Consider the following 18,953-nt stretch of genomic DNA (forward strand, 5'->3'; position numbering starts at 1 on the left):
TGATGAAATGATTTCCCCAAATGGTCTGACAGTGGAAACTCAGGGTCTAAGAGGACTCACGGCACAGAGCCCTGCAACAGCACGCACCGAAGGAAAGCCTGACTGCCAATTTCATCTGTTTGCAGTCAGTGACGACGCAATCTAGCTGGGGTCAGGTTCACCGCTGCACTACCTGGAAGGAAACGGCAACCTATGGAGGTCAAAACTTAGCCTGCCACATTCTTTAAGCGGCAGAGAGAAGGCTGTAAGTGCAGCAAGGTTATCAGCACTTCAAATAAAAGTGGAAGGTCAAACCTCTGTACCCTAAACATAGTGCATCCCCCAAGCTGTTTGCTGCACAGCAGAAATGAGTAGATGTCCTACTGCTATCATAAGACCTGACACAGCTCTGGAAACACGAGTATCAAGGACAAAAAAAGAGAAGGAAATAAATTCCTATTACTTTCCACTGCCTTTGATGACCCATGTGCTGTGGGTGATGGATTTGGGCAAAAAGGCTGAAAGCCCTGGAGAAGGCCGGAGCCTGAGAAAGAGGAAAGAGGCATTGCCTAATAAACACCAAGAAGCCAAAATGTAGTATTTAGTCAGCCTACAACAAGCTAGAAATGACCTACCTAAAAAAAAAAAAAAAAAAAAAAGTTTCTCCAATGTACTAGGCTGCCTCTCAGAAATGTGGCTAAGTGTAAGACACAATAAATTTAACTGCCGTAAAACTTTCTATTTTAAAACTAAAAACAATCCCAATACCTCCTGAAGTCAACAACTGTTAACTAAACACTTACCATAAGGAAGATCTATACAAAATGCTTTTCAGAGTTAGAAACTGGTAGAAAATGCTCACCTTCATGATCAGAAGTTTGGTCGATGACTTCAGTTGTAAATGACTACTGGTCACAAACATTTTCATTAGTAAGTAAAATACTGATCGTTCACCTCCAATAATTTCTGCATCTGGGCCTTCCTGGAGTTTAAACAATATTATGTATTTTTAATACATATAATTACATATATAATTTTAATATATAGTTATATATTAGACACATACCATGGGGCCAGGCGTGGTGGCTCACACCTGTAATCTCAGCACTCTGGGAGGCCAAAGCGGGCAGATCACCTGAGGTCAGGAGTTTGAGACCAGCCTGGCCAACATGGCGAAACCCTGTCTCTACTAAAAATACAAAAATTAGCCAGACATGGTGGCGCATGCCTGTAGTTCCAGCTACTTGGGAGGCTGAGGCAGAAGAATCACTTGAACCCAGGAGGCAGAGGTTGCAATGAGTCCAAATGACGCCACTGCACTCCAGCCTGGGCAACAGAGTAAGACTTCATCTCCAAAAACAAAAAACAAAACAAAACATAACAGGAGCCGTCACTTGCTGAACACACAGTATCCTGCCAGGTCCTTACCTCATCTCATTTTAACCACAATTTGGCAGGAAGAGTAGCAAGAGTAAGCACAGGTAGCCGTGTTCCTGTGCTGGAGTCATCCGAGGAGCGCAGCTTACACTGACTCACTGAATTCTCCCAACACCCCTGTGAGGTGGGTATAGCTGCTACCCTATTTTACATGTGGAAACTGAAGCACTGAGAAGGCACCTGGCTGTTTACTGGAAACCAAGGCAGATGCTGTGCTGTCTGGTGGATGGTGAGCAGGAGGGACCCCAGGGCTGTCTGAGTCCATCAAAACATGTCCTTGTTACTCTCATCAGGATGCCAGTGCTGGCAGAATGGATTGCTTATGCATAATTTATCCTCCTCAAAAGGCTTTTGGGCTTTGAACACATGTCTTCAACAAGTACATGGAGCTCCAGATCCCCAATCCAAACTCTGTTGAGCCCGTGTGTCTCACTGCAGCCCTTGGCAATGAGGACAACCCTGAACATGGTGAAGTGCTGGTTAGCTTAGGCAAAGCCAGCAGATGTATCTCATAAGCATAAGGTGGGGCACAGGATATAAATTCATACCGGTTCTTTCAAATTATGAGGCCCCTGTCACTTTCAAACTAAATTATCAAGATCCCACGAGCCCAGTTGAGCTGGAGTAAAAACCAACCAGCGATGCCCGAGCCTGTCACCTCCCTAGGATTGGCAGCAATGACCTCACCTCCATGTACTTGTTGAAGTCATGTGTTCATGTCTTCATCTCAGTGGAATGGTGGCAAGCAGGGCTCTGGGCAGCACCGCCTGTGTCCCATCCTGGACCCACCACTCATGGCATCGCTGATTGCCACCATTCCACTGAGGTGTGAGGTCATTGCCACCAATCCTAGGGAGGTGACATGCTCGGGCATCACTGGTTGCCACCATTCCACTGAGATGTGAGGTCACTGTCACCAATACTAGGTGACAGGGTCAACCTGGACCCTGAAGAAGGTTCTGACACTCTGTGCCCAGCTGCCTTGACTTTAAGAAGCGTGAACCGAGCAGCCACACGAAGCACCCGTATCCTGCCCAGCACGCAAGTTAAGTTCTCAGGAAGAATGATCCTCAGCTACGACGCCAGGGAGCCTCAGTACGGGGACTCAAGGGAGAGATACACAGTCCCAGAGGCACAGCATTCTTAAGTCTTCCTGGATATGTCGCATGTAAAAATGCCAACATACATTTCCATACCATTGGTTCCATGTAAAATCTAAGTCACTAAAAAATAAATCAGCTCAGATTATGAAAAACACTTAGACAATGCTTAATTTTGCTCGATCATGTTCCCTTGTCCTCTTTGCATAGAAATGATGCAGCATCCTGGGCTTAAGCCCAGGGTAAAATTCTGTGGCATCCTGAGTTTCCCTTTATGATTTATGTTCTCCAAAAAGTTCTGGAAGATATTCTATTAATGACCTAGAAAAAAATGCTGGCAATGTCTACTGATTCTTCCACCAGCCTCAATCCTCTTCTGACTTGGTATCTATTCTCATCTCATCTTTAATTCTTCCAGGATGAGGGTAAAGGAAAAGGAATGTATTTTATTTTGTTTATTATTTTAAAATGAGAAAAATGTAAAACAGTTGAGATAAACAAAAACTCCCTGGACCCAGCAACAATGTATTTGCAGCAAGGGACATGTTAAGCACCCTATTTTACAAAAGCAAGCTGGTTCCCAGGCCTCCTGGTTCATGCATCAGGACCTCTGCTGTGGGTCTCTCTAAAATGAGAACACTTAACCTCTTCCGTCTTGCCCCATCAGGTTCTGAGCCAGTTAGTAATTCATCAGGCCAAGAAGCCACCTGGCCCAGCAGGTTAGCTTAGGGCAGAAGACTGGGAGCTCTGCTTCCTACCTGTGCCTTTAACCACAGAAACTTGCTGGCCGGCAGCTCCAGGGCCACCTTCAGCATGTGGTGCTGCAGAATGGGAGGCACCTCCTCTCGAAGGCCCTGCTCGGAGATGATGCCTACGGGTGAAAAAGAGGCAGGCTGAGAAAAGTCACGTGGACGTGGGTGCCCAGCAATTGCTGCCCTGGCCAGAAGGTCATGGAACTCACCATGGAGAAAGAAAAAGGGTAGATGCAAGGTTCCGTTTCTCTGTCCTGTGCTCACCCTCACACAGCACATCTCGCCTGATGTCCCCCCACGCCCTGGTCTGTGCAAATCTTTCAACAAAAAGCCCAAATCCCACTTGCCTGAAGAAGCCACACAGCCCACACTGACCCCGAACAGCTGGAATCACTGCACCCACCATGTACCCTCCAGGGTGGGCTCTCGTGAACGTTCTCCCTGGCTCCCCAGACAGCAAGTATTTTGTGGACAGAGACGGCAGCCACCTGCGCCTGAGACTGGGTCCTCATCCTCTAGCCGGCTCTCTGGGTTTCTCCTTTGCTACTAAATACTAAATGGCCACATTCTAGTAAATTTCATATTTCCACAGCAAAGAGAACCGTTCACCTTCAAATGATTAAAAAGTGAATTGCAGCTTTTGAAAAGGGGTATTTCCATAGCTTATATAAATCCCAAGAATGGTATTTTTGCAAGTCTTCTCCCACAGGCCCAATTATAAAGTGGATCAGATAAACTTTACCATTCAGGAAACATGACCAGACAAGCATTATGTTACTTTTGAAAGTTTGAACCTGACTCAGTGGGGTAAAAGATGAGGTAACTATGTCAAAAGTGTCTCTGCATGAACAGGATGTCCCTTCTGCAGGACGCTTGTTTCTGCTATACCCTCTGCACCCCTGTTCCCTTGAAAAGTGACTTTAGAGTTAATGTCACATGATTGGATTTGTGCGCCATTCATGCCGGTTGCTCAGCACTCGGAAGCTGGCTGGCTTCTTCCATTGTTCTCACTGCTACCAAGTGTTCATCTGATATTTACTTAAGGAAGACCAGCTATTTAAAAAATACTGATGCAAGTACAATTTCTCAGGCTGACGGAGGAGCATGCAGTCAACTGTCCACCAGCCTTCCCGATTCTTGGCTCCAGGGCTCTGCCCTGGTTTACTGGCACTTCCTCCATCTGCACTGGCAGGAACAGTGGCGGCTTGTCTGTAAGCCCTTGAAACCCACCTTTCAGGAGCTTGCTGAAGTCAAAGTTGTACTGCATGACCACGTGGGGGACCACCTTCTGGTAGAGGCATATGACCTGGAGCAGAACAGCTTTCAAAAGAATGGTTTCCGCATCATCTGCACACACACACACACACACACACACACACACACACACACACACACACACATACAGAGAAAAAGAAAAAGAAAGAAACAGTTTGAATTAGGAAACATATTGGTTCTTTGTCCTTGAGCAGCTGAACCAGGTGTGGCACCACATTGCAGCCAACTGCATGCTGTACATTGAGGCTGCAGACAGATTCTCAGTACCTGGATCTAAGGAGTCAACATGGTAAAAACGTTAAAACTGTTCAGAGGGTCTGGGTTAAAACCTCATTTTGCCGGGCGTGGTGGCTCAAGCCTGTAATCCCAACACTTTGGGAGGCTGAGACGGGAGGATCACGAGGTCAGGAGATCGAGACCATCCTGGCTAACACGGTGAAACCCCGTCTCTACAAAAAATACAAAAAGTAGCCGGGCGAGGTGGTGGGTGCCTGTAGTCCCAGCTACTCCGGAGGCTGAGGCAGGAGAATGGCGTAAACCCGGGAGGCGGAGCTTGCAGTGAGCTGAGATCTGGCCACTGCACTCCAGTCCGGGCGACAGAGCGAGACCCTGCCTCAAAAAAAACAAAACAAACAAAAAAACCTCATTTCACTGCTGTGACCTTGGACAGGTTCTGGTCACTCTGTCTCCCTGCGCTTTCATGTCTTCATCTGAGCAACAGGGACGCACAGCAGAGCCTACCCCTGCAGGGCTGCCGTAAGGATGAAATACGATACAGACCTAAGACACAAAGCTCAATGCCTGACCAACAACAAGGCTCTGAGTTCTATCTGCAGAGCGAGAGACAGCACCCCGGTATTGCCGTCGCTGGAAAGGCCAGAGCACACGGCACCCAACACTCAAGTCTTCAGAGAGCCACAGTACTTGTATAAAGATGGGCACATTTCTAACAGATACTAAAATTCAATCTATGATTCCTTTCCAATTCTTCTCCCTAAGCAAAAAAAGATATAGACACATTCACAGCCAGAGGTGCCTTGAAACAAGAACTGCTCCAGGACTCTCTGGATAGGAGCTATCCTAGGCTGCCAGTGTCAGCTCCGTCTCATGCAAAAGGCAGAGGGCCCCCCTCACCCCGGGCCCTTACCGCACTGGCGAGCCTCACAGGCAGCTGGGGGCCCATCGCTCCCTTTCTTCCCTTTCTTGTCATCTGGTTTGGTCTCTTGCTTTTTAAGTGACTGCCAGACCCACACGATAGTGTTCAGGTCTGGCAAAATCTAAAAGGGAAAAAGAAGCAAAATATTAGTTGTATTCAACCACGAAGGGAGACAAATGAACTGAACATACCAACAAGATGCAAAAATCAGGGAGTGGGGTGCGAGTCTATAGGACTGTGTGTAAGAAGGAGACGGAAGAGTGGTGAGAAAACAGGCCCATATTCACCGTAAGCTCTGCGGTATAATTTTCTTTTTCTTTCTCTCTTTCTTTTTTTTTTTGAGATGGAGTCTCACTCTGTCGCCCTGGCTGGAGTTCAGTGGGGTGACCTCAGCTCACTGCAACCTCCACCTCCCAGGTTCAAGTGATTCTCGTGCCTCAGCCACCTGAGTAGCTGGAACTACAGGTACCCGCCATCGCGTCCAGCTAATTTTTTGTATTTTTAGTAGAAGCGGGGTTTCACCATGTTGGCCAGGCTGGTCCTCGAACTCCTGACCTCAGGTGATCCACCCATCTCGGCCTCCCAAAGTGCTGTGATTACAGGTGTGAGCCACCGCGCCCGACCATGTTCTGCAGTATAATTTCTAGAACTATACACAGCAAGGATTTGGTGAACAGGCAAGTGCTGATCTTTAAAACAAACCCCCTAAGCCTCATTCACCTGAGCAAAAGGCACTGGGAACAAAGAAAGACTTTCTCAGGAGCAGCTCAGGGAAAGCTGCCCTGTGCGACTGGGGCTCTCAGAGCAGCCGGCCAATTTACAGAAGCCTGGCCTTCAGCCACAGGAAGCAAGCGGGGCTTCCTGAGCCACTGCACGCCTTCTCACTGGGCCACAGTGTGGTGCATGTGCGCCTGCAGCCACGGGTGAGGGGTAAGGACACAACCTACCCCTCAACAACATCACATGGCTCCTGACTGAACATGAGGTCCCCACCAGAGCCAGAACTCCTGCGAGAGAACACGTGTATCGTCTAAATTCTTACTCTGCACAAGGACTTCTGGATCATGCTCTGTGACATCACTGCCTGTAATCCCAAGTGGCAGGTCTTCTCAGCTGGCCCTCAGCACCCATGCTACCACACTGCCCGCTGGCCCGTCCAACCCTGCGGTTCCAAGGACACATCACTTGGCTTCCACCCTTGAGCTCCCAGAATGGCCTTTTCCACCTGGTGAGGTCTGGAAGGAAAGCCCAAACCCGGATCGGAGCCTACCTTGCTCAGGGCTTCTCTGAAGAGCTGCACAAATTCTTCCATCATCACAGCTGTGTACACACCTGATTCCTGCCACACCTCTTTATTCAGGCAGTGGTCAACAGTTTTTAACGCCCTCTTCAAAACGACAGAAATAAGGGATAAGGCCGTGTGCCTCACTGAGGTGCTGTCCAACTGGGAAGAAAAAGAGTTAAATGCACAAATGTCTCTAGGATACACTGGTGGACACAGATTTGCTAAGTGTGGGCTTGGCTGGCATTTGCCCCTCCTCAGGTCACTCACAGGGGAAGCTGCATGAAACAGCTGGTCTCTACACTGTGAGAACAGGCGACCTGGGTACCTCACCCTCCTGATATCCTCTGGGTCTGACCTCAGCAACTACCAGGAAACGACCACTAATGGTAGCATCCAGCAGTAGTTTCATTTTTATCATCTGCTCTTTGGTAAGCCTTGAGACAACTACTCAGCTACTGTGAATGTTCTCCATTAACAACAGATCTCACCAGAACCCACTCTGCCACTGTTTTCTTTTTTTTTGAGTCAGGGTCTCACTCTGTCGCCCAGGCTAGAGTGCAATGGTGCGATCACAGCCCACTGCAGCCTCAAGCTCCTGGACTCAGGCAATCCTCCCGCCTCATCCTCCCAGGCCCTGGCCCAGACAACTCAAGCAGAATCTGCATTTCACATGATCCCCAGGAGAGCCCTCCAACACTGAGATCTGAGAAGCCCTGGCCGGGACACTGCAGACTGGCGGTGAGGTAGAAACAAAGAGCTTTTCTGGTTTACTTTTAGCTCAATAACCACGACACCCCAGAGCCCCAGCATTCCAGTCAGCTGCGGCTTCACTCTGTGTACACTGCACACTAAATCAGGACTACAGGAACTATCCTAAGCCAAGGATGGCTGGCCTCACAATCGCTTCAAAGGCAGGCCCCACACAAGCATGCACACCACACCCAAGGGGCTGGGAGCACAAAGCTCAACCAACAACCCGGGGCCCTGCTTCCAAACACTTTCTTACTTCCTGTTTCTAAAATAGGCTAAAGCTTCTCTTCCTGATTCTAAAATGTATGCTTTAAAAGTTTTTTAGACAAAACCATAAGAAATAAAAAAAAAACAAACAAACATCATCTAGCTCCAGCCCCTGGATGCACTCGCACCACCAGGTCTCACATAAAAACAGTCCTGGCTCTCAGAAAGGGCACCTGTGGAGGGAAGGCAAGGCTGGGCTCAGGGGCCCTGGTCCTGGCCCTGCAGGGCATGGCAACAGCCAACAGGGGGAGAGGAGGCTGTGTCCTCTGAGACTCCTTCCTCGGAGCCAGTCCGTGCAGGAGCTAGAACACCCCTCTAGGGGCACAAGCCTTTGTCCTGAAACAACACTGAGAGGAGGAGGAGACAGGCTTTTCTCTCCCAGCCTACCAGGAGCAAGCTTGGAGGGGAGAGCAAATGCAGCCCACAGAGGAGGCACATCTGGCTGGGTGTGGTGGCTCAGACCTGTAATCCCAACACTATGGGAGGTCGAGGTGGGAAAACTGCGTGAGGCCAGGAGTTTGAAACCAGCCTGTGCAACATAGTGAAACCCTGTCTATACACAAAATAAAAATAAAAAAATCAGCTGGGTGTGGTGGTGTGCACCCATAGTCCCAGCTACTCAGGGGGCTGAGGTGGGAGGAACGCTTGAGTCCAAGAGTTTGAGGCTGCAATGAGCTATGATCACACCACTGTACTCCAGCCTAGGCAACAAAATGAGACCCTGGCTCAAAAAAGAAAAAAAAAAAATTAATAAAAAATAAAGGAGGTTCATCAAACTAATCCTTTCAATCTGGTTTTCCCGCAAGCCCTTTGAGAAATGCAAATGTCTCCCACGTTAATTAAAACAGTTTGGCAAGCTAGCTGGGTGCCAATTTTACCTATGATGATTTGACAAACACAAGACCTTTCTGCCTACTCCCACACAGGCCTCCTCTCTACTCCTCACCCCATCACCCATGCTCAGCACAAACCCTGGAGGGGTATCAAAAAACGGTGAATCTCACCACATGGTCTCAGGAGTCCACCCCACTTTACAGTGACTGTGCTCATTCCCACAGGGCCAACCACGCCTGTGCAACCCACCGCAGCCACCTGTTCCTCCTGAAGCCACACAACAACTCAGCCTGCCTAGAAGGACAGACACCCCTCCGAATACCTGGCCTCCCCCACGTACCTCATGCAACTTGGGGTTAGGAGGGGCTGGCAGGGCCCAGGACCCAGGTGTGCCAACAACCCACAGCCATCCACCCAGGCCCATGAGGCTGTGGTGAAAGACATGTGAACCCCTCAGAATGTGGTTTCTGAAGGGACATGGGGACCTTTATAACAAATAATCATGTAAAATGTAAGTATCAATTTCTTCCATGAACATGTCCTCCAAAAATGCTTGAAAACAGTTGGCCTTCAAAGTGTATGTTCACCAGGCACCTTAACACCATTCACCTAACCCATAAAAGAAAGAATGTGCTAGGCAAATTTCATTCCTACCATGTCTGGAAATTCTAAACTAATGAGATTTTAATGATGAACTTTCCTTCTTCTGATTTAGACATTCTTTCACTCTCAGGCAGGACTAGAAAGGCTTGGAGGGATGCAGGGGTCCCCGCTGTGTGATGGAGCAGGGCCAAGGACATGAAGTACAGTGTCCCTAGAAGCAAAGTCTCTTTGCTCCAAGGTCCTTACCCAAGTGTGTGGACCTGTCACTCATGGGTTATCTCAAACTACAGCTTCTGTCCTGGAAGCCTCAGAGGCTAACAAAACACAATCAAACCACATCCAGGCAGGTTCTCAGAATAATCACATCATGTAGCCAGCGAGTTTAGCTGGAGGCAGTTCCAGAAGTGGGGCAATCACATGGCCTTACGTTTAATGCTTGGGTGAACATGCTCTTATTGCACACCAGGGGCACAGTGGTCACCATCACCATTGCCAGGAGCCGAGGCAAGGGTATAAACTCTCTGGTCTGAAATGCCCGGGAAATATCTGGCTGAGCCTCATAGATCTAGGAAAAGCAAAAAAGAGATTTAGTTGGTCCTGGAAGTAAGTTTCAAACCTGAGACTAGTTGTAGGCACCCAAAGGTGAAGCCATTCAATCAAATAATTATAGCGGTAAAGGTCCGAGACTCCCCACAAGGCAGAGTGGAAGATTAACCCCCCAAATCTACTTGTCAAAGACAAATGAGGTCAGGAGACTGGCTGTTAACAGACAAAGGACCTTGAGAGCAGAACTTGACCTGTGGTCTGCAGAGTCTCTTAAAACCTCTGATGGCAAATAAATCACTGCTAGAACTATGAATGCTACTACTTATCAGTTCCGGCTGCACTTGACAGGCACCTGACAAATGATGTCAGGAAGGGATATCAGGAAGCCATTTTCTCAAAGCTTCCTGACAACCCTTTGGGATAGGGACACTTTACATTAAAACAAAAATATATTCACAGGTGACAAAATTGGACCTTAGTGAGGTTAGGTAATTTCCCTAAGGCTACATAGCTAGTAAGCAGCCAAGTAAGGACTCAATACTGGGCCTGCAAAAATCACACACTCACCCCTCCCCTGCATCAGACACAGCTCCCAGTAGGGTGCTGGCCCCGGGACTATCTGTACCAAAATGAGGGATGGAGTACATCCTCCTTATCCCAAGGTAAGTGTGGGGACTGTGCACACAGGCACTCAAGCAGAATAAAAGCTGGTTTTACAGATAATGCCAGGCCCAGGCAGAGGCACAAGAAACAATCCCAGGTATTTTACCACTAGGCAAACCATGAATCAGTGACAGAGAGTTCAAACAAGGCACGCATTACTGCCAAAGAACTAACAGTAGGTACCTCCATTTGTAAATGGGCAGATGCTGACACCACGATCAAAAGGAAGGTAACGCACATCCACTTAAACCATCAGACCAACGTTCCACAGCTTATTTCAAGTTTTCCTAACTGAAGCAGCAACCTTTAAAAACTATCCGACAAATCAGACATTTCATTTTATTTTGCTTTTTATGAGCCGAGATGGAGAAAAGATAATCAGGCATCTCATCAATCCCAGTCTAACTTCACTCTAAGCAAAATCTTGATGAACAAGATAAATTGGCTCAAAAGATTCTAAAGGAATAAACTTCAAATTCAGCTCAGTGAAAGGCAAAATGCTATAGAAGATAAGGACACCAAATTTACATGATCTAAAATATCCCTTTTTATCCCTGAAAGGTCTTCATATTGTACAGTTTACCAGATCAGAACGTCTGCCACTCCCCCAACTCCCTATGCCCCCCTATCTAGCTAACAGACTTTTTTTTTTCTGAGATGGAGTCTCGCTCTGTCACCCAGGCTGGAACAGAGTAGCGCGATCTTGGCTCACTGCAACCTCTGCCTCCTAGGTTCAAGCAATTCTCCTGCCTCAGGCTCCCAAGTACCTGGGATTATAGGCACACACCACCACACTCGGTTGATTTTTGTATTTTTAGTAAGAGGCAGGTTTCGTCATGTTGGCCAGGCTGGTCTTAAACTCCTGACCTCAGGTAATCCGCCTGCCTCAGCCTCCCAAAGTGCTGGGATTATAGGCGTGAGCCACCATGCCCAGCCTAGCTAACAGACTTTTAAATATCATGTTTTTTTACCTTGTTTAGTAGTTTGATATTATTTAACCAAGTAGACTTCGCTCGTGGGATAAAGGAAAACGTCACTTCCTTGAAGTATTTGTTCAGTAAGTCCGGGCACACTTTGAGGATGTTCACCACAAGGTCAGCCACCAGCTCATCATCAGCTGCAGTTTTCAAACCCAGCAAGAAGTGCAGAAGTGTCAGGTTTCCACCTCTGTTAGAGAAAGAGACATGGGGAGAGGTCAAAGCACCCTGAGAGCTCATGGTGACGCAGCTCTGCAGAACTGCCCTCAGTGGACACAGCAATGACAGCCTGGGGAATTTCCCCCAAGACATAAAGTGGGAGTTCTGTGGCCTGGGGGTTCCAGCTCTCCGCAGAGGGCTTCCCTCCCATCCTCTACTTCTGAGTGACTGAAAAAGTCTGATTGTCCTGCTCCCTTTCTTCTTTCCTACTTCCCTTCCTTCAGTTCAATTTGCTTTCTAAAGAAAAGGAAGAAAAACATTCTCTCTCACTCTACCTCAGCCACCTACCAGTCTAGCTAGAAGTCAAGGCTACTGAAAAGAAAGGGCAAAACCAGCATGAAGGAATCCAAGCCCCAAACTTCATTTTGAGATTTTACTGACATCCCTCCTCCAGCCACACATGAAAAAGCACTACGTAGGCTGGCTACGGTAACTCACGACTGTAATCCCAGCACTTTGGGAGGCCAAGGCGGGAGGATCACCTGAGGTCAGGAGTTCAAGACCAGCTTGGCCAACATAGTGAAATTCTGTCTCTACTAAAAACACACAAAAAATTAGCCAGGTGTGGTGGTGCCCATCTGTAGTCCTAGTTACTCAAGAGGCTGAGGCAGGATAATCGCTTGAACCTGAGACGTGGAGGCTGCAATGAGCTGAGATTGCACCACTGCACTCCAGCCTGGGCAACAGAGTGAGACTCTGTCTGAAAAAAAAAAGCACTATGTAAATACATATGTGAGTGTAAACGTAAAAAAAATGCAGGTAAGACATTTTTCTCTTGAAAGGGGAACTTCTTTTACTTTTTAAAATTTTTTATTATTTCTTTATTTAGAGACAGGGTCTTGCTCTGTCATCCAGAATGCAGTGGTGTGACCATAGCTCACTGCAGCCTTGAACTCCTGGATTCAAGTGATCCTCCTGCCTCAGCCTCCTGAGTAGCTGGGACTAGAGGTGCACACCACCACACCTGGCAATAAAGTTTTTTTTATATGAACTGCTCATGAGTTGCTGCATGGTCCAGAGTGCCATCAAATTATTTCTTGACAAGAAATCTGACAAGACAGCACAAGGTCCTGCATGGGCCTTCTGCCTTCCCTGTTTCTAGCTTATTTCAAATTCCTTCATCTTCATTTAGCAGCTGAAAGAAGCTAGGATGGGGAAAAGATCTACTGTAGAAAAATATTGAAAAGGTGTCTCAAAGTGGACAATCTTCAAAGGTATGAGAAGATAATAAAAGCAGCAGATGAGCCCAGGAGTTTGAGGCTGCAGTGACCTATGACTGCGCCACTGCCTTCCATCCTGGGCAACAGAGCGAGACTCCATCTCAAAAAAAAAAAAAAGTAAGACGTAGGGAAGACCACAGAGACTAAAACTTGCATAAAGGCAGTAAAACCCCAGGATCCGCACAGCGAAAGCCCCAGGAAACAAGGCTTCACCTGCCTCAAAGTCTCTTTAGAAAGTACGCCCTTTCCTATCTGCTTGGCCCTGGGAAGTCAAAACATCCGGAAAACCCTCAGACTCTGCCTCGTGCACGACACAGTGAGGGTTTCTAGGGTCCCCAGTGTCTCATACCCCCTTATAAATTCAGTAGAACTACAATGCTGTATGATAGCTTTACATGCAGTTTAAAAAAGTTTTAAAAAATCAAATTAGAAAGTGTCATTTTGATCAGAAAAGCTATCCTTTAAAAAAAGGATATGAAAATATCCTTTCTTAATATGAAGATGTCATGAACAAATACAGTTTGTGCTGTCAAACGAAAAGGATATTAAATCTACAAAGAGAGCTAAAAATACTACACATACTTTAATCAACAACGTAATAAAATGGAGAGCACTAATATTTACGTAGTGCGTGATACATGCCAGACACTGCTCTAGGCATTACCACCACCTCTCTACGACAGGCACTACTTTTATTCCCACTTTATAAACGAGATAATGGAGGCGGAGAGGATGCCCAACCCAGTGAAGGTCTCAGAGCTAAGTTAGGATTGAAGCCCAGCTGCCTGCTGTTAACCTACACCAGGGACTGGCAAAGTAGGGCTCAGCACCTATCAGTGTCATTTTATTGGGACACAGGTAAACCTACTTATTTACATCTATGGATGCTTTAGTGGCACAATTGAGTGGTCACAACAGACTGTAGGCTGCCAAGCCTAAAATACAATCTGGCCCTTTGTAGAAAAAGTTTGCCAATCCTTGCTCTATGCTGTAACACCAGTTTTTAGTGAACACCTACTACGTGCCAGGCACTGTCCTAGGGACTGGAGGCCCATAACAGACCGGCGCCTGTTCTCCCCACTTCTCACCAATGTGATAACGAACAAGCAAATAAATAAATCAGCAAACAAATAAATGGACAGTCAGAAGCCTAAGCCAGGCAAAAAGCACCGTTGGCAGTGGAGGGACTATTTCAGAAAGGGCTGCTGGGGAAGGCCTCCCTGAAGTGGTGAGGTCTGCAAAGGAACCTGAATGAAATGAAGGAGTGGGCCACATGTCTACTGGGGAACAGAGAACGATGCAATTCAGTGTTCCCAAAGCTTTCTGTTACCATTCACAAACAAATCTCCTTCCTTTCCCTTATGCAGAAACACTTGTCTTTTGCCCATGGCTTCAAAATTCACATAAATCACAGCTTGCCGCAAACAGACGCATACCCACAAGTTGATTCAATATGTCCATCAAATGATCATCTATTTCAGGGGCCTAGTCATGGAGGAAAAATGCTTTAAAAAGGGAGAACAATGCATGCATTTTAACCATGGTGTAATATTCTATTCAACTATAAAAGTCTGCTGTTGTGTTTTGGCAGGAAAATGAGCTCATTCTTACTGATGAAAGAAGAAAGAAATGATGTGACAAGTTAAATCACAGTAACCTCAGAATCAAAACATGTCCAAAACCATAAGCAGACAGAAAAATTCCCACCACGTTACTCCATTCTGAAGGAATCGCCTGATTTCCTGACTGACTGAAACTAGAAGTAAATCAAACTGCCTAAATCCTTGTGATATAATGCGATGATAGAATAACAAGGACTAAAAAATAAATCATTTACAATGACCAGAAAACGTGGCCAATATTTTTATTGTCAAATGGGAAAAAAGCAAATAGGATGAATAGTAGTAAGCCGTTTTTGTTACTAAAAAAAAAAAAATTACATGGACCTGTATTATATGACTACAAAAAGAAAGTCTCAAAGAATATAATCAAAACCAGTAGATTTGAACTTTGTTTCCTTACTGATGAAATGTTATCACAATTGTGAAATATGAAACAAAATATAAAAAATAAAAACAATTTTGAAATCGTGACTCATGGGCAGCCTGTCGAGGAGAGCGAGGACTGTTTAGTATCAGTTTGGAGCTGGACTTCCTGGATTTCAACGCAAGCTCTGCCATTTAACCAGGATAAGGGTCTGGACCTCTCTAGAACTACCTTCCTCCTCTGCAAAGTTGGCATAACAATGGTACCTGCGTCAGGACTGCTGTGAGGCCCATGTCAGGGCCAACCCTCTCTGTGAAGGCAGACGCCTTTCCTGAGTTCCAGCTGACGAACACTGTCTTTAGGTAAACATCTGCAGCACCTCCCTGGGTGAAATATCTCATGACCTAACTAAGTGCTAATAGAGAGCTACCCTCAGAACGGCCCCCGAGGACACACAACGAGTAGAAGTTCTCTGGGACTACAACTGTTCAACCCTGAAATGAGTTAGATAACGTCCACAGTTCTAGTTCTAACCTACTACAGTTCCACTGGACGCTCACGTATGTGGTGACTTCCAAGGAACACACACACCCTGGGGTCCACAAGAGTGTCATACTTTACCTGCCAAAGGTACCCAAAGATGCATCATAGAAATTAATTCCATGCTTGAGTGAACAGCAAAGATCCATCAGGAAGTTATGAACGAGCTCCCGTACCACGGTTTTCCCTGCTTCTTCAGCAGAAACCTATGAAGATTTTTACAAATTCAATGCAAATCCCAAGCTCATACATCTGAGTAAGAGCTAGAGTAAAAACAAGGACGGTATCAACTACCTGATGACAAGTTAGAAAACATTTTAAACATTTGGTATCATTCCAAACAATAAATGAAAACAACAACCAAAGATACACCGATCAAGATAAAAGAATACTCTGAAGAGGGACAAGCTTAAACCTGTATTTTTAAAAGCTTTAAAGTGATCTCATTTCTCTTGTTCATTTGAATAAAACTCCACATTTGGGAGTGTTTTTAGGCAGCCTCTGAGGCTTGCTGGTCTAGAGCATACAAAAACATGTTCAAAACAAGAGGACCTGGGCAAGTCTCCAAGATAAAAGGAGGTGAAGTAGTAGACTCTTGAGAGGTGAGTTATTATAACATCAACAGGAAGTCCGCGCCTTCACTACTCTGGCCAAGTCCATGTTCAGTAACACCCTGAGGGAAATTAAAATATATACTGGCACTGGGTCAGTGTTAAGAGCAGCTGTTTCAATTTAGCACATGCGTTAACTAGCACAAAACAAATTACATATGTCAGTAGATGAGGCTCCTAGACATTCAGGATCCTGAAGTTAAAAACAAACAAACAAACAAACAAAAAACATGCAACAAGGCTTGAAACTCCAACAACGGGACATGAAAGAATGGAAGGACAGTAAGGCAGAGGTAAAGCAAGATGAGGAAAAGAGGGCCGGGATGACCCTGCAGGTCTAATAGGCAAGTGCTGCAGGGAAAACTAAGATATGGCTCAGCTCAAGGAAATCATAGTTTTCTAAAAGAAAAAATATATACATATATATTAGCATGATTAAGAAATTAGGGGAAAAAATCCTATTGCAATTAGCAGAAGGTTAATACAACCATATAACCACAGTCAAAAGAAACAGATCAAATGAGGGGACTTCAAGTCTGGTACAGCGTTGAGAATTCTCCCTCTCACGACCCTGAGGATCAAATTCCAACAACGAGGTCAATGAAAACTAAAGAGTGTCTGCACCTTGACATTCTCTGGGTTCACGTCGGTAATCCCATTCCAGTTGTACAGCGATGCTATGTTGTTCAACAACTGCCCCGTAAAGAAACGCACCTTCTGGGTTTTTGTGATATTTTTATTGTGAACCACCTGAAAACAGTAATAAAAACAAATGAAGTTCATGGAATTCAATTATTTTTTAAATGGTGCTTACTGTTTTCCGATCATTATAAAAATAATGCATGCTAGTGGCAGAAAATTTGGTTTAAAAAAAGGAAAAACATAAAAGGGAAATTCACCAATATTCCCAACCGTCCTAGGACACCTAGTTACTATTTTGACACATTTCATTTCAGTCACCACCCACACCCACACAATATACATGTGTATGTATTCATTATTTCTTGCCTGAGATTTTATTTATATATGATTACTTATGAAACATAATCCTTTTCCACATCATTAAAAATCCCTGTAGAACATTTTGGGGGACTAAATACCATTCTATCCTACGAGTGGACCAGCACTTATCTAACCATTCCCCTGGTGTTTACAATTAGTTGTTTCTGAAGTCTGGCTACTCCCCATAAAGCCGTGATTAGCATCCTTGAACAAAGTTTTCACTGCATCTGACTTTGGACGTGACGCTGGTTCCTGCAAGTGGAATTGTGGCACAAATTCTCAGCTCCACCCAAACCTACCCCAGAATCCCTAGGGGTGTGGCCCAGGTATATATATTTCAAATACATTCCCCTAGTGGTTCTGATAAAACTCCCCCAGTTCAGACCAACCATACGTCAGGGTCCACGAACATATTTAAGACCTCTGACACATCCTGTCAGAACTGTTATCTTCCACAGGGGATACAACACTTCCTTCTCAAGAAACTATCTGATTCAAAGCACCCTGGCTAGCATTGAACACCATCGTTTTTAAAAGTCAATGCTATTTTAGTAGGCAAAAAAATCTGTATGTCATTATTTGCATTACTTTAAATTAGGGTTTCTCAACCTCAGCTCTACTGACACTTGGGCCAGGTAATTGTTTTGGGGGCCGTCCTGGGCATTGCAGGATGTTTGGCAGCATCCCTGCTGTCTCCTCACTAGGCACCAGTTGTACCTCCCAAGTTATGACAAGCCAAAATGTCTTCAGAGATTGCCAAATGTCCCACAGAAGGCAAAATTGCCCCCAGTTGAGAAGCACTTTAAAATACTTTGAAAATAAAGTCCGTTCATGCTTATTAGCCACTTTCACGTGGACTTCGGACAACTTGTCATGTTGGGAGGGTCACAGAGTTTTTCTTACTGATGATTTAAGGTGTTTCTGTATTAAAGGCAGTGATCCTTAGCAAGTTTTAAAATATGGATGAGATGCTTGCAAAAGGCAGAATATGGAACATAACACAAAACAACCTTTTGCTAGATATGTGAATGAAGTATTATTTATAACTGACAGCCCACGATGATCACTTTGGGTTGCTGTGAAATGTTGACCATCAGCTTTTCTGCTGCTGTAATAAAACAGCAGCCACGTCTGGACATAACTGGCTGCTTCAGCTATTCCTTAACCTTCCAGCCTTGGGATATGCTCATCAACAAGAACAAGCTTCTGCTTAAGGAAGAATTTCCCACTCAACCAATACAACAGTCTACATAACGTAAGATGTTGTAGCTCTACAGTACTGTAAACACTGGAGAATATCTCCACGCTCAAGGGAAAACAGACAACAGAAACACTGATCACCAAGCACGTACCTTTGTTTTCAGTGTGGATAATAAAATATTGATGGTAGAGATCCTATCTTCCTTTATCCCCGAGCTAAAAATGCAAGGAATAAATTCTGAAAGTAAAAGTTTCAAAGCATTAAATTAAAAAATATTTTGAAAATGAGAATAGATAAGAGAATATTACTGTTTAAGTGGTACAGCAAACAATGCCTTTTACCTTTTATTTTTTTTAAGTTTTTCTTTTTTTTTTTTTAACTACACAAGTTTCCAGTAGAAATAACCATTTCCATGACATAAGAAATCAACAAGCCAGGCACAGTGGCTCATGCCTGTAAACCCAGCATTACGGGAGGCCAAGGTAGGAGGATCCCTTGAGGCCAGGAGTTCAAGAACAGCCTGGGCAATATAGCAAGACCCTGTCTCTAA

General features: G+C 45.4%; 1 protein-coding gene across 1 annotated transcript in view; it reads right to left on the reverse strand.

Moving 5' to 3' along the window:
• Positions 1–18,953, reverse strand: part of URB1 (URB1 ribosome biogenesis 1 homolog (S. cerevisiae)) — a 78,768-nt gene that overhangs the window by 43,053 nt on the left and 16,762 nt on the right. Inside the window, exons 6-15 of the mRNA XM_011960128.1 lie at positions 18,555–18,640; positions 16,825–16,950; positions 15,671–15,795; positions 11,619–11,814; positions 9,866–10,003; positions 6,970–7,143; positions 5,691–5,820; positions 4,499–4,615; positions 3,275–3,387; positions 842–961 (exon numbers count right to left, since the gene is read on the reverse strand). Coding sequence (XP_011815518.1) covers positions 842–961; positions 3,275–3,387; positions 4,499–4,615; positions 5,691–5,820; positions 6,970–7,143; positions 9,866–10,003; positions 11,619–11,814; positions 15,671–15,795; positions 16,825–16,950; positions 18,555–18,640 — 1,325 coding nt within the window. The remainder of the gene's footprint in view (positions 1–841; positions 962–3,274; positions 3,388–4,498; positions 4,616–5,690; positions 5,821–6,969; positions 7,144–9,865; positions 10,004–11,618; positions 11,815–15,670; positions 15,796–16,824; positions 16,951–18,554; positions 18,641–18,953) is intronic.

The sequence above is a fragment of the Colobus angolensis genome, unplaced genomic scaffold (assembly GCF_000951035.1).
Source record: "Colobus angolensis palliatus isolate OR3802 unplaced genomic scaffold, Cang.pa_1.0 Scaffold506, whole genome shotgun sequence".
In the NCBI taxonomy this organism is placed as follows: domain Eukaryota; kingdom Metazoa; phylum Chordata; class Mammalia; order Primates; family Cercopithecidae; genus Colobus; species Colobus angolensis.